General features: G+C 44.5%; 1 protein-coding gene across 1 annotated transcript in view; it reads left to right on the top strand.

Moving 5' to 3' along the window:
• Positions 1-13,999, top strand: part of LOC124776081 (Down syndrome cell adhesion molecule-like protein Dscam2) — a 197,595-nt gene extending 183,596 nt beyond the window's left edge. The window contains exons 15-16 of the mRNA XM_047250924.1: positions 1,736-1,875; positions 13,649-13,999. Of these exons, the coding sequence (XP_047106880.1) occupies positions 1,736-1,875; positions 13,649-13,999 (491 nt within the window). The remainder of the gene's footprint in view (positions 1-1,735; positions 1,876-13,648) is intronic.
• The last annotated feature ends 3,366 nt before the right edge of the window (positions 14,000-17,365 follow it).

The raw sequence follows: 17,365 nt of genomic DNA, 5'->3' as shown, positions 1-17,365 counted from the left end.
TGCTGCGCCCTGGGTAGCGCAAATGCTCGTGAAGTGTCATGAGAATTGTCCATCCAGTGGTCGACAGTACGGAAAGTTTTGCGGTCAAGTTTACACTCCTACCCGCACAAGAACCAGACGGTGCAGCAACTGATACCACACGATCCGCAGCAACGTTCTGAATTTTCTATTCGGCGAAATGAAATGATTGTATGCCTCTGATGGCTTGGGGTTCCCACTTACAGATGATCGACCGTAGAGTTGCAAGTTTTATCAGTTGACAACACGTTGGGTGACTTGCATGTCGATAATGAAGGTTCAAAATGGTTCAAATGGCTCTGAGCACTATGGGACTTAACATCTGAGGTCATCAGTCCCCTAGAACTTAGAACTACTTAAACCTAACTAATGTAAGGGCATCACACACATCCATGCCCGAGCCAGGATTCGAACCTGCGACCTTAGCGGTCGCGCGGTTCCAGACTGAAGCAACTAGAACCGCTCGACCACTCCGGCCGGCCGATAATGATGAAATGATGATAACAACACAGTACCCAGTTCCCTAGTGAAGAAACTGTCCGACCCAGCTGGGAATCGAACCCGGGCCTGCTGCATGGCAGTCAGACGCACTCAGCTAAGGAGGCGGACTGCTATTCGGTTTCTGGCAAGGCGCGAAGTGGCCAGGCTATATTCTACGGAGTGACGAGGCACGTTTCATACTACAGGGTGCAGTGAACACACAGAACTGGCACGTATGGGTACTGTTAAGCCGCGTGTTGTGCACGAAGTACTGTTGTACTCGCAGTATGTCACTATGTGGTGTGAATTCATCAGCAATTTTATTCTCGATCTGTTCTTCTTTGAAGAGAATACATACGGACGGCCTGTCACGTGTACCGTGACGTCTGTACACTATCGAGACTTCTTTGTACAGCATGTGACTCCTGCTTTGGAAGAGCGCAGTGTGTGATAACCACTTTTTGCATGCAAGATGGGGTCACTCGCCCAGTGAAAGATCTGCTTACTGTAATGTTACACGAACGTGTTATCTCCAGAGGTAGTGTAGGTGCATATCCTACATGATCTCCTGATGTGTAACCATCTGACTTTTGCCTCTGGGGATATCTAATTGAACGCGTTCACCAGGGAAACGTTCGGTTCCCGCCTAAACTGAAGACCAATATACAGGAATACGTTGCTGAGATTCCATCAGAGTTTCTGCAAGCAGCTGCTGAGTTTGTCGTTTTACAGATGCAGCAGCTCGTCGACATACTGACAAATTGTGTAAGCGTCGATTAATAATAAAAGCTACATTATGCCTTTCTCTTGTGTTTGACCTTTCCGGTCCTAATTCATTACATATGGAAACGTCTCTATACGTCTTTAATACATTCACAGCGCCAGTCTCAAGTCTGGTGTTCAAAATTGGAGCCTTTTTCCCCAGCGTGAATCGGTTCCACACTAACGCATTAGCATGTCTAACAATTTTCGCTGACATATGATAATTAAAGCCCACACTGGACCTCTCTGAGCACCTACACTTTAATAATAACCACCCTGTATATTGCACTGACAGATATTTGTGATAACATTCCATTCGTTACCAATGTTTATTTTTTACTCTTCGGAAAAACGTACATTGAAAAATTTGTAATACTTTTTTCAATTATTTTGTGTACCAAGGTACACATAAATTTTCGTCTTGTCTTCACGTTCAGCTTCATGATAAAACCTGACTCAAAATCCTTTTTTGCAGTTCCAGGAGAACCAGCTGACATCAAAGCGCTTGTTATGGATTCACAAACGATCCTGATTTCATGGAGGCCACCAAAATATCCCAATGGAAGACTGACAAAGTACAAAGTCTACATTAGATCGCTCGATGGATTTGGTTTGGTATGTCATGTTAAAAATATTTGTTCTTGGCTATAGTAATTATATAAGTAATAGTAATTACGTGAACTCTCTCTCTCTCTCTCTCTCTCTCTCTCTCTCTCTCTCTCTCTTTCTCTTTCCCTCTCTCTCTCTCTCTCTCTCTCTCGCTCTCACACACACACACACACACACACACACACACACACACACACACACACACAGAGAGAGAGAGGGGGGGGGGAGGGGGAGAGAGAGAGAGGGAGGGAGGGAGAGAGAGAGAGAGAGAGAGAGAGAGAGAGAGAGAGAGTTGGGAGGGAGGCGCGGTGGAGCGTGGGGGTGGGGCGTTGGAGGCAGGCAAGAGGGAGACATACCTGTAGCTAAAAACGATGGATGTAATTTTCTGATACCATATTAGATGTAAGGAAATATTCCGTCATCAACATGTTGGACACCTAGTGATGCATTTTACGACTGCATCAGCGTCCTCTTCTTATCCAGCTACTGTTCTATTACAGAAAAGACACGCTGGAGGTGTCACCCAATGTTTTACCCTACGCCAAGCCATATCATATAATGAATCTTTCACTGACTGGGAATTGCTTCAGGTTATTGCCTCATCTCACGATTGGTCTCCAGGCCGTGATGAAATTCACAATCAGATGATCCAGCACCTGAATGTTACTCAGTGACTACATCTACTCATGGCCTTCAATCATATTTGGTTCGAAGATGGCGAGATAGTATTCCCTTCACAATCCTTAAGTCAGGTAAGAACCCAACGTGTGTCGACAGTTACCGACTGCTTGACCCCACCAACGTGCTTTGCAAACTGCTTGAACGGATGGTTGCCCAGAGGGCAATCGTATTTTTTTGCAAGTCTCAAAAATCCTCGCCAGCCGCGGTGGTCTAGCGGTTCTAGGCGCTCAGTCCGGAACCGCGCGTCTGCTACGGTCGCTGGTTCGAATCCTGCCTCGGGCATGGATGTGTGTGATGTCCTTATGTTAGTTAGGTTTAAGTAGTTCTAAGTTCTAGGGGACTGATGACCTCAGATGTTAAGTCCCATAGTGCTCAGAGCCATTTGAACCAAAAATCCTCGAGAAAATCGACTTTGAAGTTTTCCTAGCATCTTTAATCCCCTAAAGCAAAGTAGTTTTTCTAAACAGTCTGCGCGGCGATGTGGCAGAATGCTTTCACGTATTGTGCAGGGCCAGGTTTCAGCTGCCGGCTCTGGCGAAATTTTAAACAAAAGCGCATGTTTTAGAAGGATTTCTGTGAAGCGTAAAATACGTAAAGATGAAAAGGAAATTAATTTGTAATCTTTCTTTATAATTAAGCAATCTTTATTAACTACCTTTTATAAAAGATGAGTAATTAAGAATTATTATTTGCATTCAAAACTGGATTTTTTTGTGCGATATGTAATTAAAAACACGAAGACGTGCGAACCAAAATTAGGCTTAAACCAGCGATTCAGCGATTACCAGACTCGAACGCTATCGATTTTTTCAATCTTAATGTATCTAACGCTTCACTGGTATTCTCGTAGAAGATGCACCTATGTTTAAAAATTTGGATCCAGTGGGAATGGAACCGACGCCCCCAGGTTAGCAAGCGAGCAGGCTACAGGAGAACCACGGTGACTATCAAAGAACGACCTTATTTTCGTATACTAAAGACTCTCGGATAACTTCAAAGTAGATTTTCTCGAGAATTTTTGATAATAATTGCATTGAACTGCCTTGGCGAACTGATATTTGAGTTCTGAACTTCATGTGAGATAAATTTAAAATGTAAGTGTCCCCACCTGGCAAGAGTTTCACGAATGTTTATACGAAAATGACGGTACAGAACATGGACCGCGACCTTCAGTTGCTAAGGACATTCTTGCTAACTGATGAGGTTCGCAGAATAAAGTGCATTATAGCAGGTTCCATTGTGGAGAGTATTGCTTCTGTGTTATTTCTGAAACAGCACAATTTGAACTGGTAATATGTCTAGCCATGTCATTTCCTGACACTTTAGCGCAACAAAGCCTATTAAAATGCTCATTTTGGAGACATCTATAATGTGGTGTATCATTCAAACAGTATCTTTGGGTAATACCCAGGTATAAATACGAAAACCACCAAATACGGCATCTTTCCTTCTAAACACTTAAAGCAACATGGCAGCCGCTCGGTTTGCTTCTGTCAGGCAGTCGTAGGATAGGACCTGTGAGGTCGTGGGAACATCACTGTTTCTTCAGCGCGAGCTCATAAACGCCACAGACTGGACACAGACGAAAACGTTAAACGTGTCAAGTTCAGACTGGCAAACACAAGAAACATTAAGCATGCAGCGAAGCTGATGTGCCGTATTTGATCATTTTCGTAATTATATTGGTTGTTTAGTAAATTAGAACCACGAGCTTTTTATTCTTTTACTTATTATTATTATTATTATTATTATTATTATTACTGATACAGTAGGTGCTTCAGATTTTATGTTCCTTCTGCACGTGTACGATGTTTCGAACAGTTTCATCAGATGGTAGAGCCGTTGTGAACAATCAAATTGGAGAGTTCACAAGACAGTCGTTAAAAGCAGTGTGCTGTAATTGAATTCACGGCTGCGGAAAAAGACGAAAAATTCAAATGGCTCTGAGCACTATGGGACTTAACAGCTGTGGTCATCAGTCCCCTAGAACTTAGAACTACTTAAACCTAACTAACCTAAGGACATCACTCACATCCATGCCCGAGGCAGGATTCGAACCTGCGACCGTAGCAGTCGCGCGGTTCCGGATTGCGCGCCTAGAACCGCGAGACCACCGCGGCCGGCGGAAAAAGACGCTCTGTTAATATCCATAAACGTTTGCGTGCAGTGTATGGTAATAATTCAGTTGATAGGACTACTGTTTTGCGATGAGCAAAGAGAATTAAGGGTTCAGGAAGTGCAGAAACTAAGCTCCATAATCGGTCACATCCAGGATGTCCTGTCACAATCACAGCTGCCGACATTATGAAACGCGCGGACGCCGTCCTTCGTGCAGACCGGCGCATCACAACTCGATGGTTGGCTCTGCTGCTATTGGTGAGCGTCGGAACTATGTGTGCTATGACAGACTCTTGGATATTCAAAGGTGTGATCCATGTGGGTTCTATGGCTGCTCACAATATGCCATAAGATTCAAAGAAAAGCCATTCCGTCTTAACTGTTGGGGCTGTTTTAGGCCAGTGGAGAAGATTTTCTGTCACGCAGAGCTACACATCACAATTGGGTGCGGCACGTTGAGCCAGGAACCAAAAGGCAGTCACTTGAGTGGCGCCATCTATAACCACGAAAAAAATAAAAGCAAGAAATTGAAGGTAGCTTCCTCTGCTGACGGTCATGATTAGAGTCATTTGGGATAATCATGGTGCCATTCTCACGGATGTGTTGATGTTAATTCAGTGGCGCACTCTTACCTGAAGACTCTGAGCAAACGCAGGAACGATTACCGACTTCTTCGGTCTGACAAGAATTCAAAATAAATATTCCTCCAACATGACAATGCACGCCAATACACGTCCACCTATAAACGCTTCGCTAAACTGGGTTGGACATTGTTGCCTCATCCACCCTATAGCACAGAACTGGCGCCCTTGGGCTTTCGTCTGTACGGGCAACTTTGATGTGAAACCGCCATTCAAATAGTGAAGATCTGGCTAAGAGTATAGGACAACAGCTTTTACCAACGGGGAAGACACACTCGTACACAACGCTGGCGTAAGGCTATAGAACGTGATGGTGACTATGTAGAAATATACAGGGTGGAGCAGAGGAAACGCATGTTTTTTAAATCGCTAGTACGCGGGGACGAGAGAGGGTATTGGCCTTGAATGAATGTTGGCAGACTTTTTGTGGTGTCTTGGTGTTGAAAGGATTGGCCGTTAGGCACAGGCCTAACGTTGCCCAGGGTACGACCGATCGTTGTCATGATCTTCGGGGAGGCTCCTTTCGTGTTTGTTCTTGAAATGAAAATCCCCAAGACTTGGCCGAAGGCAAATATAGTAGCTATACCAAAACCTGGAAAAAAAACCACAGACCCTAAAAATTTTCGGCCTATCTCCCTGCTTTGTCAGCTCTATAAAGTCTTAGAAAGAATGATCCTTAACCGCATCTCAGAACATGTAGACAAGAATATAATTAAAGAGCAAGCAGGATTCCGCCCAGGAAGGTCATGCTGCGGACAAATCCTCAACCTTACACAGTACATAGAAAATGGATACGAGCGGAAACAAATTACAGGTGCAGCCTTTATCGACCTTACAGCAGCTTACGACACCATAAACCACAGTAAGTTAATATCAAAAATATATAACACTACAAAAGACTACCGACTGGCGCAATTCATCCAGTGCCTGCTGCAGAATAGACGGTATTTTGTCACGCTGCAGTCGAAGAAGAGCCTATGGCGGACCCATAAAAACGGCCTACCTCAAGGTAGCGTCCTCGCCCCATTGCTGTATAATATTTATACCAATGACCAACCGATCAGCATGGACGCTCGCTCCTTCATCTATGCAGACGATACAGTCGTTGCCACCCAGGGAAAAACCTTTGAAGAGGTAGAAAGTAAATTAACTTTAGCGATTGAAAAGCTGGGTGACTATTATGATAATAACCATCTCAAGCCAAACCCAGCAAAAACCCAGGTCTGTGCTTTTCACCTACGTAATAAGGAAGCAAGGAGGAAACTCAACATAAGCTGGAAGAGACAACATCTATCTGACTGCGACACACCAAAATGTCTTGGGATTAAACTTGACCGTGCTCTCCCCTACAAGGAACACTGTTTGGCCACAAAGATGAAAGTGAGTGCCAGGAACAACATCATCCGCAAGCTAGCAAATCGCAGATGGGGAGCGCAACCTACAGTTCTCCGCACTCGGCACCCGTTTGGAAAAATTCCACCCACGCTGAACAAGTAAATATAGCATTGAATGAGACTGGACGCATCGTGACAGGATGCCTCCGCCCAACTCCCACAAAGCAGCTGTACCACCTCATGGGCATAGCCCCGCCAGACATCAGAAGAAGGACTGCCGCAGAAATCGAGAAACATAAACAGGAGACAGATCCCAGACATGTTCGGATACAATCTTCAACCTCGCCGACTTAAATCAAGGAAGAGTTTCCTACGAACAACTGAAGCAACTCTTTTATCGCCTAGAGCACGACGAGAAGAGCTGTGGTACAATGTGGACCCAGGAAGACCAGGGAATAGCCCCAGGGAAGAACCCACAGCTGCCTCTGAACTCCCATATACGACCTGGAAAGCCCTGAATAGACTACGAACAGGCGTATCAAGATGCAGAGCAAACTTGGAAAAATGGGGCTACATCAGTGCAGACGAGCCCTGCGAGTGTGGAGAACAGCAAGACCCACAACACCTACTGGTCTGCAGGAAACTAAACAACCCGTGTTCGACTCAAGACCTTTTTGAAGCAAATGACAAGGCTATTCAAGCTGCAGTGTATTGGGCTTCACGTGGGATATGAAAATCGCTCTGTTTCGCATCCTTAGCGCTTATCATTATATGTTACATACTTTTCTATATTATTGTAGTTAATTTACCTTATAACCATGTATTATTGTATTATAACTGCTTCTCTTGCATTGTAATATAATTTTTTTTTGTAAAATGGTGATGTCTTGGATACGATAAATAAATAAATAAATGTTGGCAGACTGCCCATACAATGCAGTTTCAGTCGCTACGGAGCGTTGGAGCGTAGAGTATCGTGTGTTCGTTATCGTGCAGTACTTTAGAAACAATGATTCCGTAGTCACAGTGCAACGTCTTTTCTGTCAAAATATTTGAGTTGGGGTCGAGGTGCAGTGCCTGATCGAAATACTGACTTCGATGGTTTTCAGCGTTTAGAAGTACTGGATCTGTGATGAAATAGAAACCATCTGGTCATCCCCGTTCAGTTCGTACTCCAGAAAACGTAGACCGAGTGAGAACGGCAGTTGTTGCTAGTCCGAAACGATCGGCTGGACGACAGGCTGTAGCGCTAGGTATGTCACGTCATTCGCTTCACCGCTTCTTACATGGTGATCTGAAGTTTCACCCGCACAAGATGATGATCGTCAAGCAGCTTAGTGAAGGGGATTTTGTGCAGCGCAGAGAGTTTTGTCGCGCAATTGACGAAATTTTTACAGAAGATGCAAATGCTACAGTCTTCATGAGTGATGAAGCACATTTTCATGTAGACGGTTACGTCATTGTTCAAAATTGCCGGTACTGGGCGCTGGAGAATCCACATGAATTACCTCTCCACAGTTTAAAAGTAACAGTGTGGTGCTGCATTTCAAAGATGGCGATTGTTGGACCCTATTTTTTTGAAGAGGAAGGAACTGTAGTTACTGTGACACCGGCGCGCTACGTTAAAATGTTAAACAACTTTCTTCGTCCAGAACTTGAAAGACGTCAAGTAAACATGAGAAAAATATGGTTTCAGCAGGACGGTGCTATAGCTCACACAGCGAGAGTATCCATGGAAGTGGTTCGACAAATGATCCCAGGTCACGTTATTTCGAGATATGATGATGTTTACTGGCCTCCTCACTCACCCGATTTGTCGATATGCGATTTCGTTTTGTGGGGATATTTAAAACCAGAAGTCTGCAAGATCCAAGGAAGAGCGGTGCGTTTCGTCGTAGATTTATCTGGTAAGCGTGATAGCGTTACGGAGATGTTTAGCAAACTGAAGTGGCACACTCTGGAAGAGGGACGCTCTGCATCGCGGTGTAGCTTGCTGTCCAGGTTTCGAGAGGGTGCGTTTCTGGATGAGGTATCGAATATATTGCTTCCCCCTACTTATACCTCTAGCGGAGATCACGTAAAACTAGAGAGATTCGAGCGCGCACGGAGGCTTTCCGGCAGTCGTTCTTCCCGCGAACCATACGCGACTGGAACAGGAAAGGGAAGTAATGCCGTGGCACATAAAGTGCCCTCCGCCACACACGGTTGGATGGCTTGCGGAGTATAAATGTAGATGTAGATGAACAAGCCTCGCACAATCGATGACCCGAAGAATTCCGTTCGTCTGAAAATTGAACCCGTGCCGAATGAAATGTTGGAGAGAGCCATGCATAATTTTTGGGAGAGGATCCAAATTTGTATCCAGCAAGAAGGGCGTCACCTCCAAAGCATTATTTTTGGAACCTAATTAAAGTATGTGTATTTCAAAACTGGATTAAAAAATCTATAACTTAAGGCTTGTTTTTATTATTTTTATCAAACCGTGTCCGAGTCATTAAATAGTGAAAAACATGCGTTTCCTCTGCTCCACCCTGTTGTTGTAACTCCACTTGTAAGGAAAAATTTTTGGTATGTTCCTATGGGACCAAACTGCTGATATAATCGGTCCCTAGGCTTACACACTACTTAATCTAACTCAAACTAACTTACACGAAGGACAACACACACACACACACCCAAGCCCGAGGGAGGACTCGAACCTCCAACAGGGGCAGCCGCACGAACCGTGGCAAGGCGCCACAGACCACACGGCTACCCGACGCAGCTCACTTGTAAGTTGCGACATATTACGAGGTGCCGTTGATAAATCATTGCGAACAGTGGTGCTACTCCCAACCAACAATATCAGATACACATGCATACAAATCGCACTACTGAAATAACTACAAATATCATTCAAAAAACATTTGTTCAGCAATACATGAGCTTCAGGTAATAGCTCTACAACAGCCTGTAGCAGTGCTTCTCTGAGACTAAATCCAATCAGTAAAGACAGTACTGTCTTCTTACCGCCGTAGATGCTGCCATGGGCGTGTCGTGCGTTGTCGAAGAGCGACAGATCCTTCTTCGGACAGGCGAACTGACAAGCGGCCGCACCTATTCGTCATCGACGATTTCGTCCAAATTTATGGTATACGCAGGGCTTGGCCAGAAATGAAAGTGACAGAAGTCGGAGCTCCAGATGGTCAATCGTTTAGAAAAGTAGCCTCTTTGGCGCTGGTAGGGCAAAGCATGAGCCATTTATGTGCTTATGTAGACTTCGTCGCCGTAATGACTGATGATAGTCTTCTCGGGTACAGAACATGGGCCGCGACCTTCCGTTGCTGAGAATATTCTTGCTAACTGATGAGGTTTGCGAAATAAAGTGCATTATTAGCAGGTTCCCTTGTGCAGCCTACCTACACTATAGTCAAGATGACTACATTACCCAGCTGCATACCCGATCAAATGGCTCTGAGCGCTGTGGGACTTAACATCTGAGTTCGTCAGTCCCCTAGAACTTAGAGCTACTTAAACCTAACTAACCTAAGGACATCACACACGCCCATGCCCAAGGCAGGACTCGAACCTGCGACCGTAGCGGTTGCGCGGTTCCAGACTGAAGCTCCTACAACCGCTCGGCCACAATGGCCGGCTGCATACCCGAGAAGAGTACCTTGAGCCATTTATGCTAGCGTAGGTTTTAGTAAGCGGTTGGCACGGCGGAACCTGTGCGTGTAAGGAGTGTAAGGAAAGGCAAACGAAATGTCGCACAGCAAATAAATTTTCAAGAAATTGTTGTACTTACAGAATCCACGAGGACACAGTAAAAAAATTCCCAGAAAGGGATTGTAAGGCATACACGAAAATTTCGTATGCAAAATTAAATCGTTTTATTATATTTGATGATTTACACTTCCTGGGGTTACACTCATCTTAAAAGTAAGGGAAGCAGTAATTCTCTCAGCATCTTGCATACGTTTTAATTTTTCACTCTTTTCCGTTCAAACAGGAGTTGAAGGCCCAGCACTACCTACCGACCGCCATATCATCCTCGGCCCTAGAGCGTCACTTCATGCGGATATGGAAGCGCATGTGGTCAGCACACCGCTCTCGCGGCCGTTGTCAGTTTTCTTGACCGGAGCCGCTACTTCCCCATCAAGTAGCTCCTCAATTAGTCTCACACGGACTGAGTGCACCCCGTTTGTCAACAGCGCTCGGAAGACCTGACGGTCACCCATCCAAGTGCTAGCCCAGCCCGACAGCGCGTAATTTTGGTCTTCTGATTGTAACCGCAGTTACCACTATGGCAAGCCCGTTGGAGGATTTTTATACTTACATTCTTGTTTTAACGTTTCTGTAGAGGCACAATCTTTGATTACATTCATAAAAGATTCTCGCCACACAGTGTGGCAACCGACCGCACTTAACGGTGATCGAACGTCAAAATGAAACTAACGAATTCCCGTATGTTTCAATAACGATCCCTTCTTGGACCATTACTTGCGTAGTCCTCGTGATCGCTCCTTTTGCGAAGATATTCATAAATGCAGAGAGCACTAGTTCGGTTAATTTGCAGTATAAGTATAGTAAAAATTGAAAATGAGAGAAATGTTACCGCTAAGGGACTCGACCTCATGACCTTCTGATTACAGTTTTGTACTCGTTTCACTGCACCATTCACTGCCTGGAAACTACGCTAATATACATAGCTCATGGCTCACCGACCCACGCCAAAGATGCATTTTCTTTTTTCTTTTTTTTTCCCTAAACGCCAAGCCTTCTGGAGTTCTCACTTCTGACAAGGGGGCCCTCCATACGGTAAATCACGGATTTTGATGCGCTTCAAATATGTTGTAGAGGCACTCACCCTGAGTACCAGGATATCCGTTTTTTTAGCGACGGGCCTTGGTTTTTGAGAAAATCTATTTTGAAGTTCATTGCTTTCTTTGTACACCTGTAACATTACGTGTATTCTGAATAAGTCAGCGTAGCGCAGCGATATAGGTTCACGGCTACCGCACTGGAGATACAATGTTCGCATCCTGCTCGTGTAGTTTTTTTTTTTTCTTTTCAAAGTCGACCGAATTTTTCAGTTTTATTTCAAAGAATATCAACAAGGTGTGCCAAATTATAAAGATATATTCAGTTATTAATTTTTTCAGACATTCATTCCGTTTATTGTTCGCAGTTGGAGTTCCAAATGTTCGTAAAACAGCCGCTTCTTATGTTACCTGAAATCGATCTCCGCCCATTATCGTCCCCTCTCCCGTAAATACCGTTAGCCGTAACGGGAAACCCAGCTCCTAGTTGCGGCCAATGAGGATGTGAGTTGCATTCCTTTACGTTCGCATCTAATTATGGCGTCAGTTGCTCGCAAAGCGTCTCTAGTGCCGTGTGCTAGAAAAATTCTGTGAAATGGAAGAACCAAGTGTTTCTGCAGTAGTGCAGGCAGAAGAAGATCCACAAGTAGAGGAGTTGAACGAAGAATCAAAAGGTGAAATCACAAGTGCCATTAAATACGCCGAAAATCTACTCCGCAAGCTGGATTCGAGCACGGTACCTCCAGCACGGTAGCCTTGAAAGTTTACCGCTGCGCTACGCTGACGTGCTCGGAATACACCGTGTGATCAAAAGGTCAGGATAAATTAGAAAACTTAATAAACCACGGAATAACGTGGATAGAAAGGTAAAAATTGACACACATGCTTGGAATGACATGGTGTTTTATTAGAACCAAAACAAACCACGTTCACAGGATGTCCGACAGATGGCGCTGGACAGCTACCGTGACAGGTGAGAGGTACGCCGATATGTTACAGAATCGCATTATGTGCAGCCTGGCTGATAAACACCTGCTGGAACGTACGATGTTTATGCAGGATGGCGCTCCACCCTATATTGCTAGAGACGTGAAATATTTCTTGCGCGCATCGTTTGGTGATGATCGTGTGCTCAGCCGCCACTTTCGTCATGCTTGGCCTCCCAGGTTCCCAGACCTCAGTCCGGGCGATTATTGGCTTTGCGGTTACCTGAAGTCGCAAGTGTATCGTGATCGACCGACATCTCTAGAGATGCTGAAAGACAACATCCGACGCCAATGCCACACCATAACTCCGGACAAGCTTTACAGTGCTGTTCACAACATTATTCCTCGGCTACAGCTATTGTTGAGGAATGATGGTGCACATATTGAGAATTTCCTTACTTTGTTATGCTAATTATTGCTATTCTGATCAGATGAAGCGCCATCTGTCGGACATTTTTTGAACTTTTGTATCACTTTTTTTTTTTTGTTCTAATGAAACCCCATGTCATTCCAAGCATGTGTGTCAATTTGTACCTCTCTATCTTCATTATTCCGTGATTTATTCAGTTTTCAAATTTATACTGACTTTTTGATCACCCGGTATGTAATGTTACCGATATACAAAGTGCGCAATGAACTTCAAAATCGATATTCTCAAAAACCCATCGCTAAAAAAACCGGATAGCCACGTACTCAGGGTAAGTGCCTCTACAACACATTTGAAGCGCATCGAAATCCGTGATTTACATTATGGACGGTCCCCTTGTGAGACGAATTCCTGCATATACCATAAATGTGGATTGAATCTGTGATGAAAAGTAGGTGCAGTCCCATTATGAGGTGAACTGGAGCTCTAACGTCTGTAATAGGGCACTAGAATATGCAGGTATCGCTCCGCTTGGGGATTAGGCTGTCCTGTGCAGGCACTAATCCTCGAGGGAAGTCTACATTGCAGGCGATGCGACTCGCGCTCCCAAGTATTACGGAAGTACCCAAAGAGTCGGGAGGTCTGATGTCGGTGGTTCAACATGCTACCTATAGGTCACGTCTTTGATTCACCTTTAGTATCTGCCTGTAAAACTGAAAAGAGGTACAGATTTTAAACGCTTTTGACAGCCCTGGTACAATATTACCGATCGATAAATGTCGCCGCCTTCCCCAGCTCGGAAACCACTGCTCGCTCCTGCGCGAGAGTGAGGGAGGGGTGCGTGTTGCAGACGCGGGACCGGTTCGACATCCCGGCGGGCCAGACGTGGTACCGCGTGTCGCACCTGGCGGAGCAACGCCGCTACGAGCTGTGGGTGTCGGCGGCCACGGCGGCCGGCGAGGGCGCCCCCTCGCGCCGCGTGCAGCAGGCGCCGTCTGGTCGCGCGCCCGCCAGGATCGCCTCCTTCAGCCGACAGATGGCAGCACCGCCGCGCGCCCAGCTCTCACTGCCCTGCCTCGCCGTGGGGCAGCCGCCGCCCGTGCGGCGCTGGACCAAGGAGTACGTCTCGCATAACCACACTGTCTCAACTCTCCATGTTCTTCTGGGTGTCCAGGAGCAAAATTTAAATAATAATTTCTAACAAACATACAGTCAAGGTCGAAAATGATGTCCTTCGAAAAGCATAAAATGTGTCAAGTGAATGTTGTGTAGCTGCCAGCGGAACATTAACCAGCTTGATAGATTTTCTTGTAACGTTGTTCATTACGAAGATACTAACAGCAGTACGTCTTTTTTTAAATGGTACCTTACCTTTTTTGTACGGTAAACCACTTCCTCCCCTCAAGAGTTGTTCGAAATCGTTAATAGTACGCTGTGACACGTTCTCGAACAGCTCTTGACAAGAAATAAAGACAGGGTACTATTAAAAAAAAACTTACTGCTGTTCATATACAGGGAGGTCCATTGATCGTGACTGGGCCAAATATCTAACGAAATAAGCGCCAAACGAAAAAACCACCAAGAACGAAACTTGTCTAGCTTGAAGGGGGAAACCAGATGGCGCTATGGTTGGCCCGCTAAATGGCGCTACCATAGGTCAAACGGATATCAACTGCGTTTTTTTTTATAGGAACCGCCATTTTTATTACATATTCGTGCAGTACGTAAAGAAATATGAATGTTTTAGTTGGACCACTTTTTTCGCATTGTGATAGATGGCGCTGTAATAGTCACAGACATCTGGCTCACAATTTTAGACGAACAGTTGGTAACAGGTAACAGGTAGGTTTTTTCCAATTAAAATACAGAACGTAGGTACGTTTGCACATTTTATTTCGGTTGTTCCAATGTAATACACGTACCTTTGTGAACTTATCATTTCTGAGAACGCATGCTGTTACAGCGTGATTACCTGTGAATACCACATTAATGCAATAAATGCTCAAAATGATGTCCGTCAACCTCAATGCATTTGGCAATACGTGTAACGACATTGCTCTCAACAGCGAGTAGTTCGCCTTCCATAAAGTTCGCACATGCATTGACAATGTGCTGACGCATGTTGTCAGGCGTTGTCGGTGGATCACGATAGCAAATATCGTTCAACTTTCCCCACAGAAAGAAAGCCGGGGACGTTATATCTGGTGAACGTGCGAGGCATGGTATGGTGCTTCGACGACCAATCCACCTGTCATGAAATTCGCTATTCAGAACCGCTTCAAACGCACGCGAGCTATGTGCCGAACATCCATCATGTTGGAAGTACATTGCCATTCTGTCATGCAGTGAAACATCTTGTAGGAACATCGGTAGAACATTACGTATGAAATCAGCATACATTGCACCATTTAGATTGCCATCGATAAAATGGGGGCCAATTACCATATATTAACCCGCCAAGGTCTCCGATGTTCCACTTGTCGCAGCCATCGTGGATTTTCCTTTGCCCAATAGTGCGTATTATGCCGGTTTACGTTTCCACTCTTGGTGAATGACGCTTCGTCGCTCAATATAACGCGTTCATAAAAATCTGTCATCGTCCCGTAATTTCTCTTGTGCCCAGCGGCACAACTGTACATGACGTTCAAAGTCGTCGCCATGCAATTCCTGGTGCACAGAAATATGGTACGGTTGCAATCGATGTTGATGTAGCGTTCTCAACACCGACGTTTTTGAGATTCCCGATTCTCGCGCAATTTGTCTCCTGCTTATGTGCGGATTATCCGCGACAGCAGCTAAAACATCTACTTGGGCATCATAATTTGTTGCAGGTCGTGGTTGACGTTCCACATGTGGCTGAACACTCCCTGTTTCCTTAAATGACGTAACTATCCGGAAAACGGTCCGGACACTTGGATCATGTCGTCCAGGATACCGAGCAGCATACATAGCACCCGCCTGTTGGGGATTTTAATCACTATAGCCATACATCAACACGATATCGACCTTTTCCGCAATTGGCAAACGGTCCATTTTAACAAGGGTAATGTATCACGAAGCAAATACCGTCCGCACCGGCGGAATGTTACGTGATACCACGTACTTACACGTTTGTAACTATTACAGCGCTATCTATCACAAAGCGATAAAACTGGTCCAGCTAAAACATTCATATTTCTTTACGTACTACACGAATATGTAATAAAAAATGGGGGTTCCTGTTTAAAAAAAAACTGTTGACATCCGTTTGACCTATGGCAGCGCCATATAGTGGGACAACCATAGAACCATCTGGTTTTCCCCTTCAAGCTAGACAAGTTTCGTTCTTTGTAGCTTTTTTGTTTGACGCTTATTTCGTGAGATATTTGGCCCGGTCACGATCAATGGATCACCCTGTATACGTAACGAATAAAGTTACAATGAAAGCTGTCATGCTGGTTAATGTTCCCCTGGGTAGCTGAACGACTTTTACTTCGTACATTTTGTATTTTGCTTTTGGACAAAAAGTTATTTGGGATGGTGAAGATAAATAGACCAGGCTGAACATCTCTTTCCAAGTGTTTATCCCGCCATACGATTTGTCAACATTCGGCAGGGTAAGATGCTGCAAGATGTTGAAAACTTTTGGGGCATTAGGTGTAAGCTATAGGTAGCAAAAAGACAAATTGTTTTTATTTTGCGGCGAATTTCTTTTTTTTTTCTCAATTCGATATTGTCTCTTGCCAATTTCCATGTTATGTTCTGACGGCTATTTTCCAAGTATGTTCACCATTTTTGTCATATTTCACTGTTTTGCCACTGTTTTCCAGTGTTATGTTGAAAAAAATCAAACGATATTGACAGCTTCTCAAAAGAAAACATTGCCACAGCTTTCAAGTTTTCCGAGACGTCATGCCACCGAACCGTCAGCTATTCATTGTAATGTAAAAATTGCCACTAGGAGTTTGTATTCCGACATAGAAGCCACCCAGACTTCAGGACTATTCCCCTACATACAAGAATGTCTGTATTTTCTGGAAGAGCCCTCATCTATAAAACATCTTCGACGATATAAGATAGAGTGATAGGCTCAAAATTCTCAGGAAAATAGGTCCAAGTTCTAGGAAAAGAGGGGCAATATTGGTATGTACATGAACCACATCTGAAATTAAAAATCGAAGACCCCGGACGAAGTGCTCTGATAAAATGGGTGTAAGCATAGCCGTAAGCAGAAAATTTTCGAGGAAGGGGCAGCACTCTAAAGTTGCCATTTGTACGGTTCCGTGCTTTACAGCGTCGTTTTTTTATCCCTCTGGCTATCTTCTTTTGTGACCTGAGGAACGGAGAGACGTGTCAATTTTAAATTTATGTAACATACTAAGGTCTACGGCCTCTTTACAACTTAAAAACAATTTAAGTTTCTAAGTCAATGCAATCAAAACATACGGCCATTTATGTCTCATATTTTGATACTCGCAAACTCTTTCATCAAAACCTACAGATGAGCTACCTATACACATAATTAAGTTCGTATGGAACCCTCAGTGCGCGGTGCCCACTCTTACTCGTCCGGTTTTTTATATAAATG

This window comes from Schistocerca piceifrons, chromosome 2, assembly GCF_021461385.2.
Source record: "Schistocerca piceifrons isolate TAMUIC-IGC-003096 chromosome 2, iqSchPice1.1, whole genome shotgun sequence".
NCBI lineage: Eukaryota > Metazoa > Arthropoda > Insecta > Orthoptera > Acrididae > Schistocerca > Schistocerca piceifrons.
This window is presented reverse-complemented; position numbering and strand designations above follow the sequence as displayed.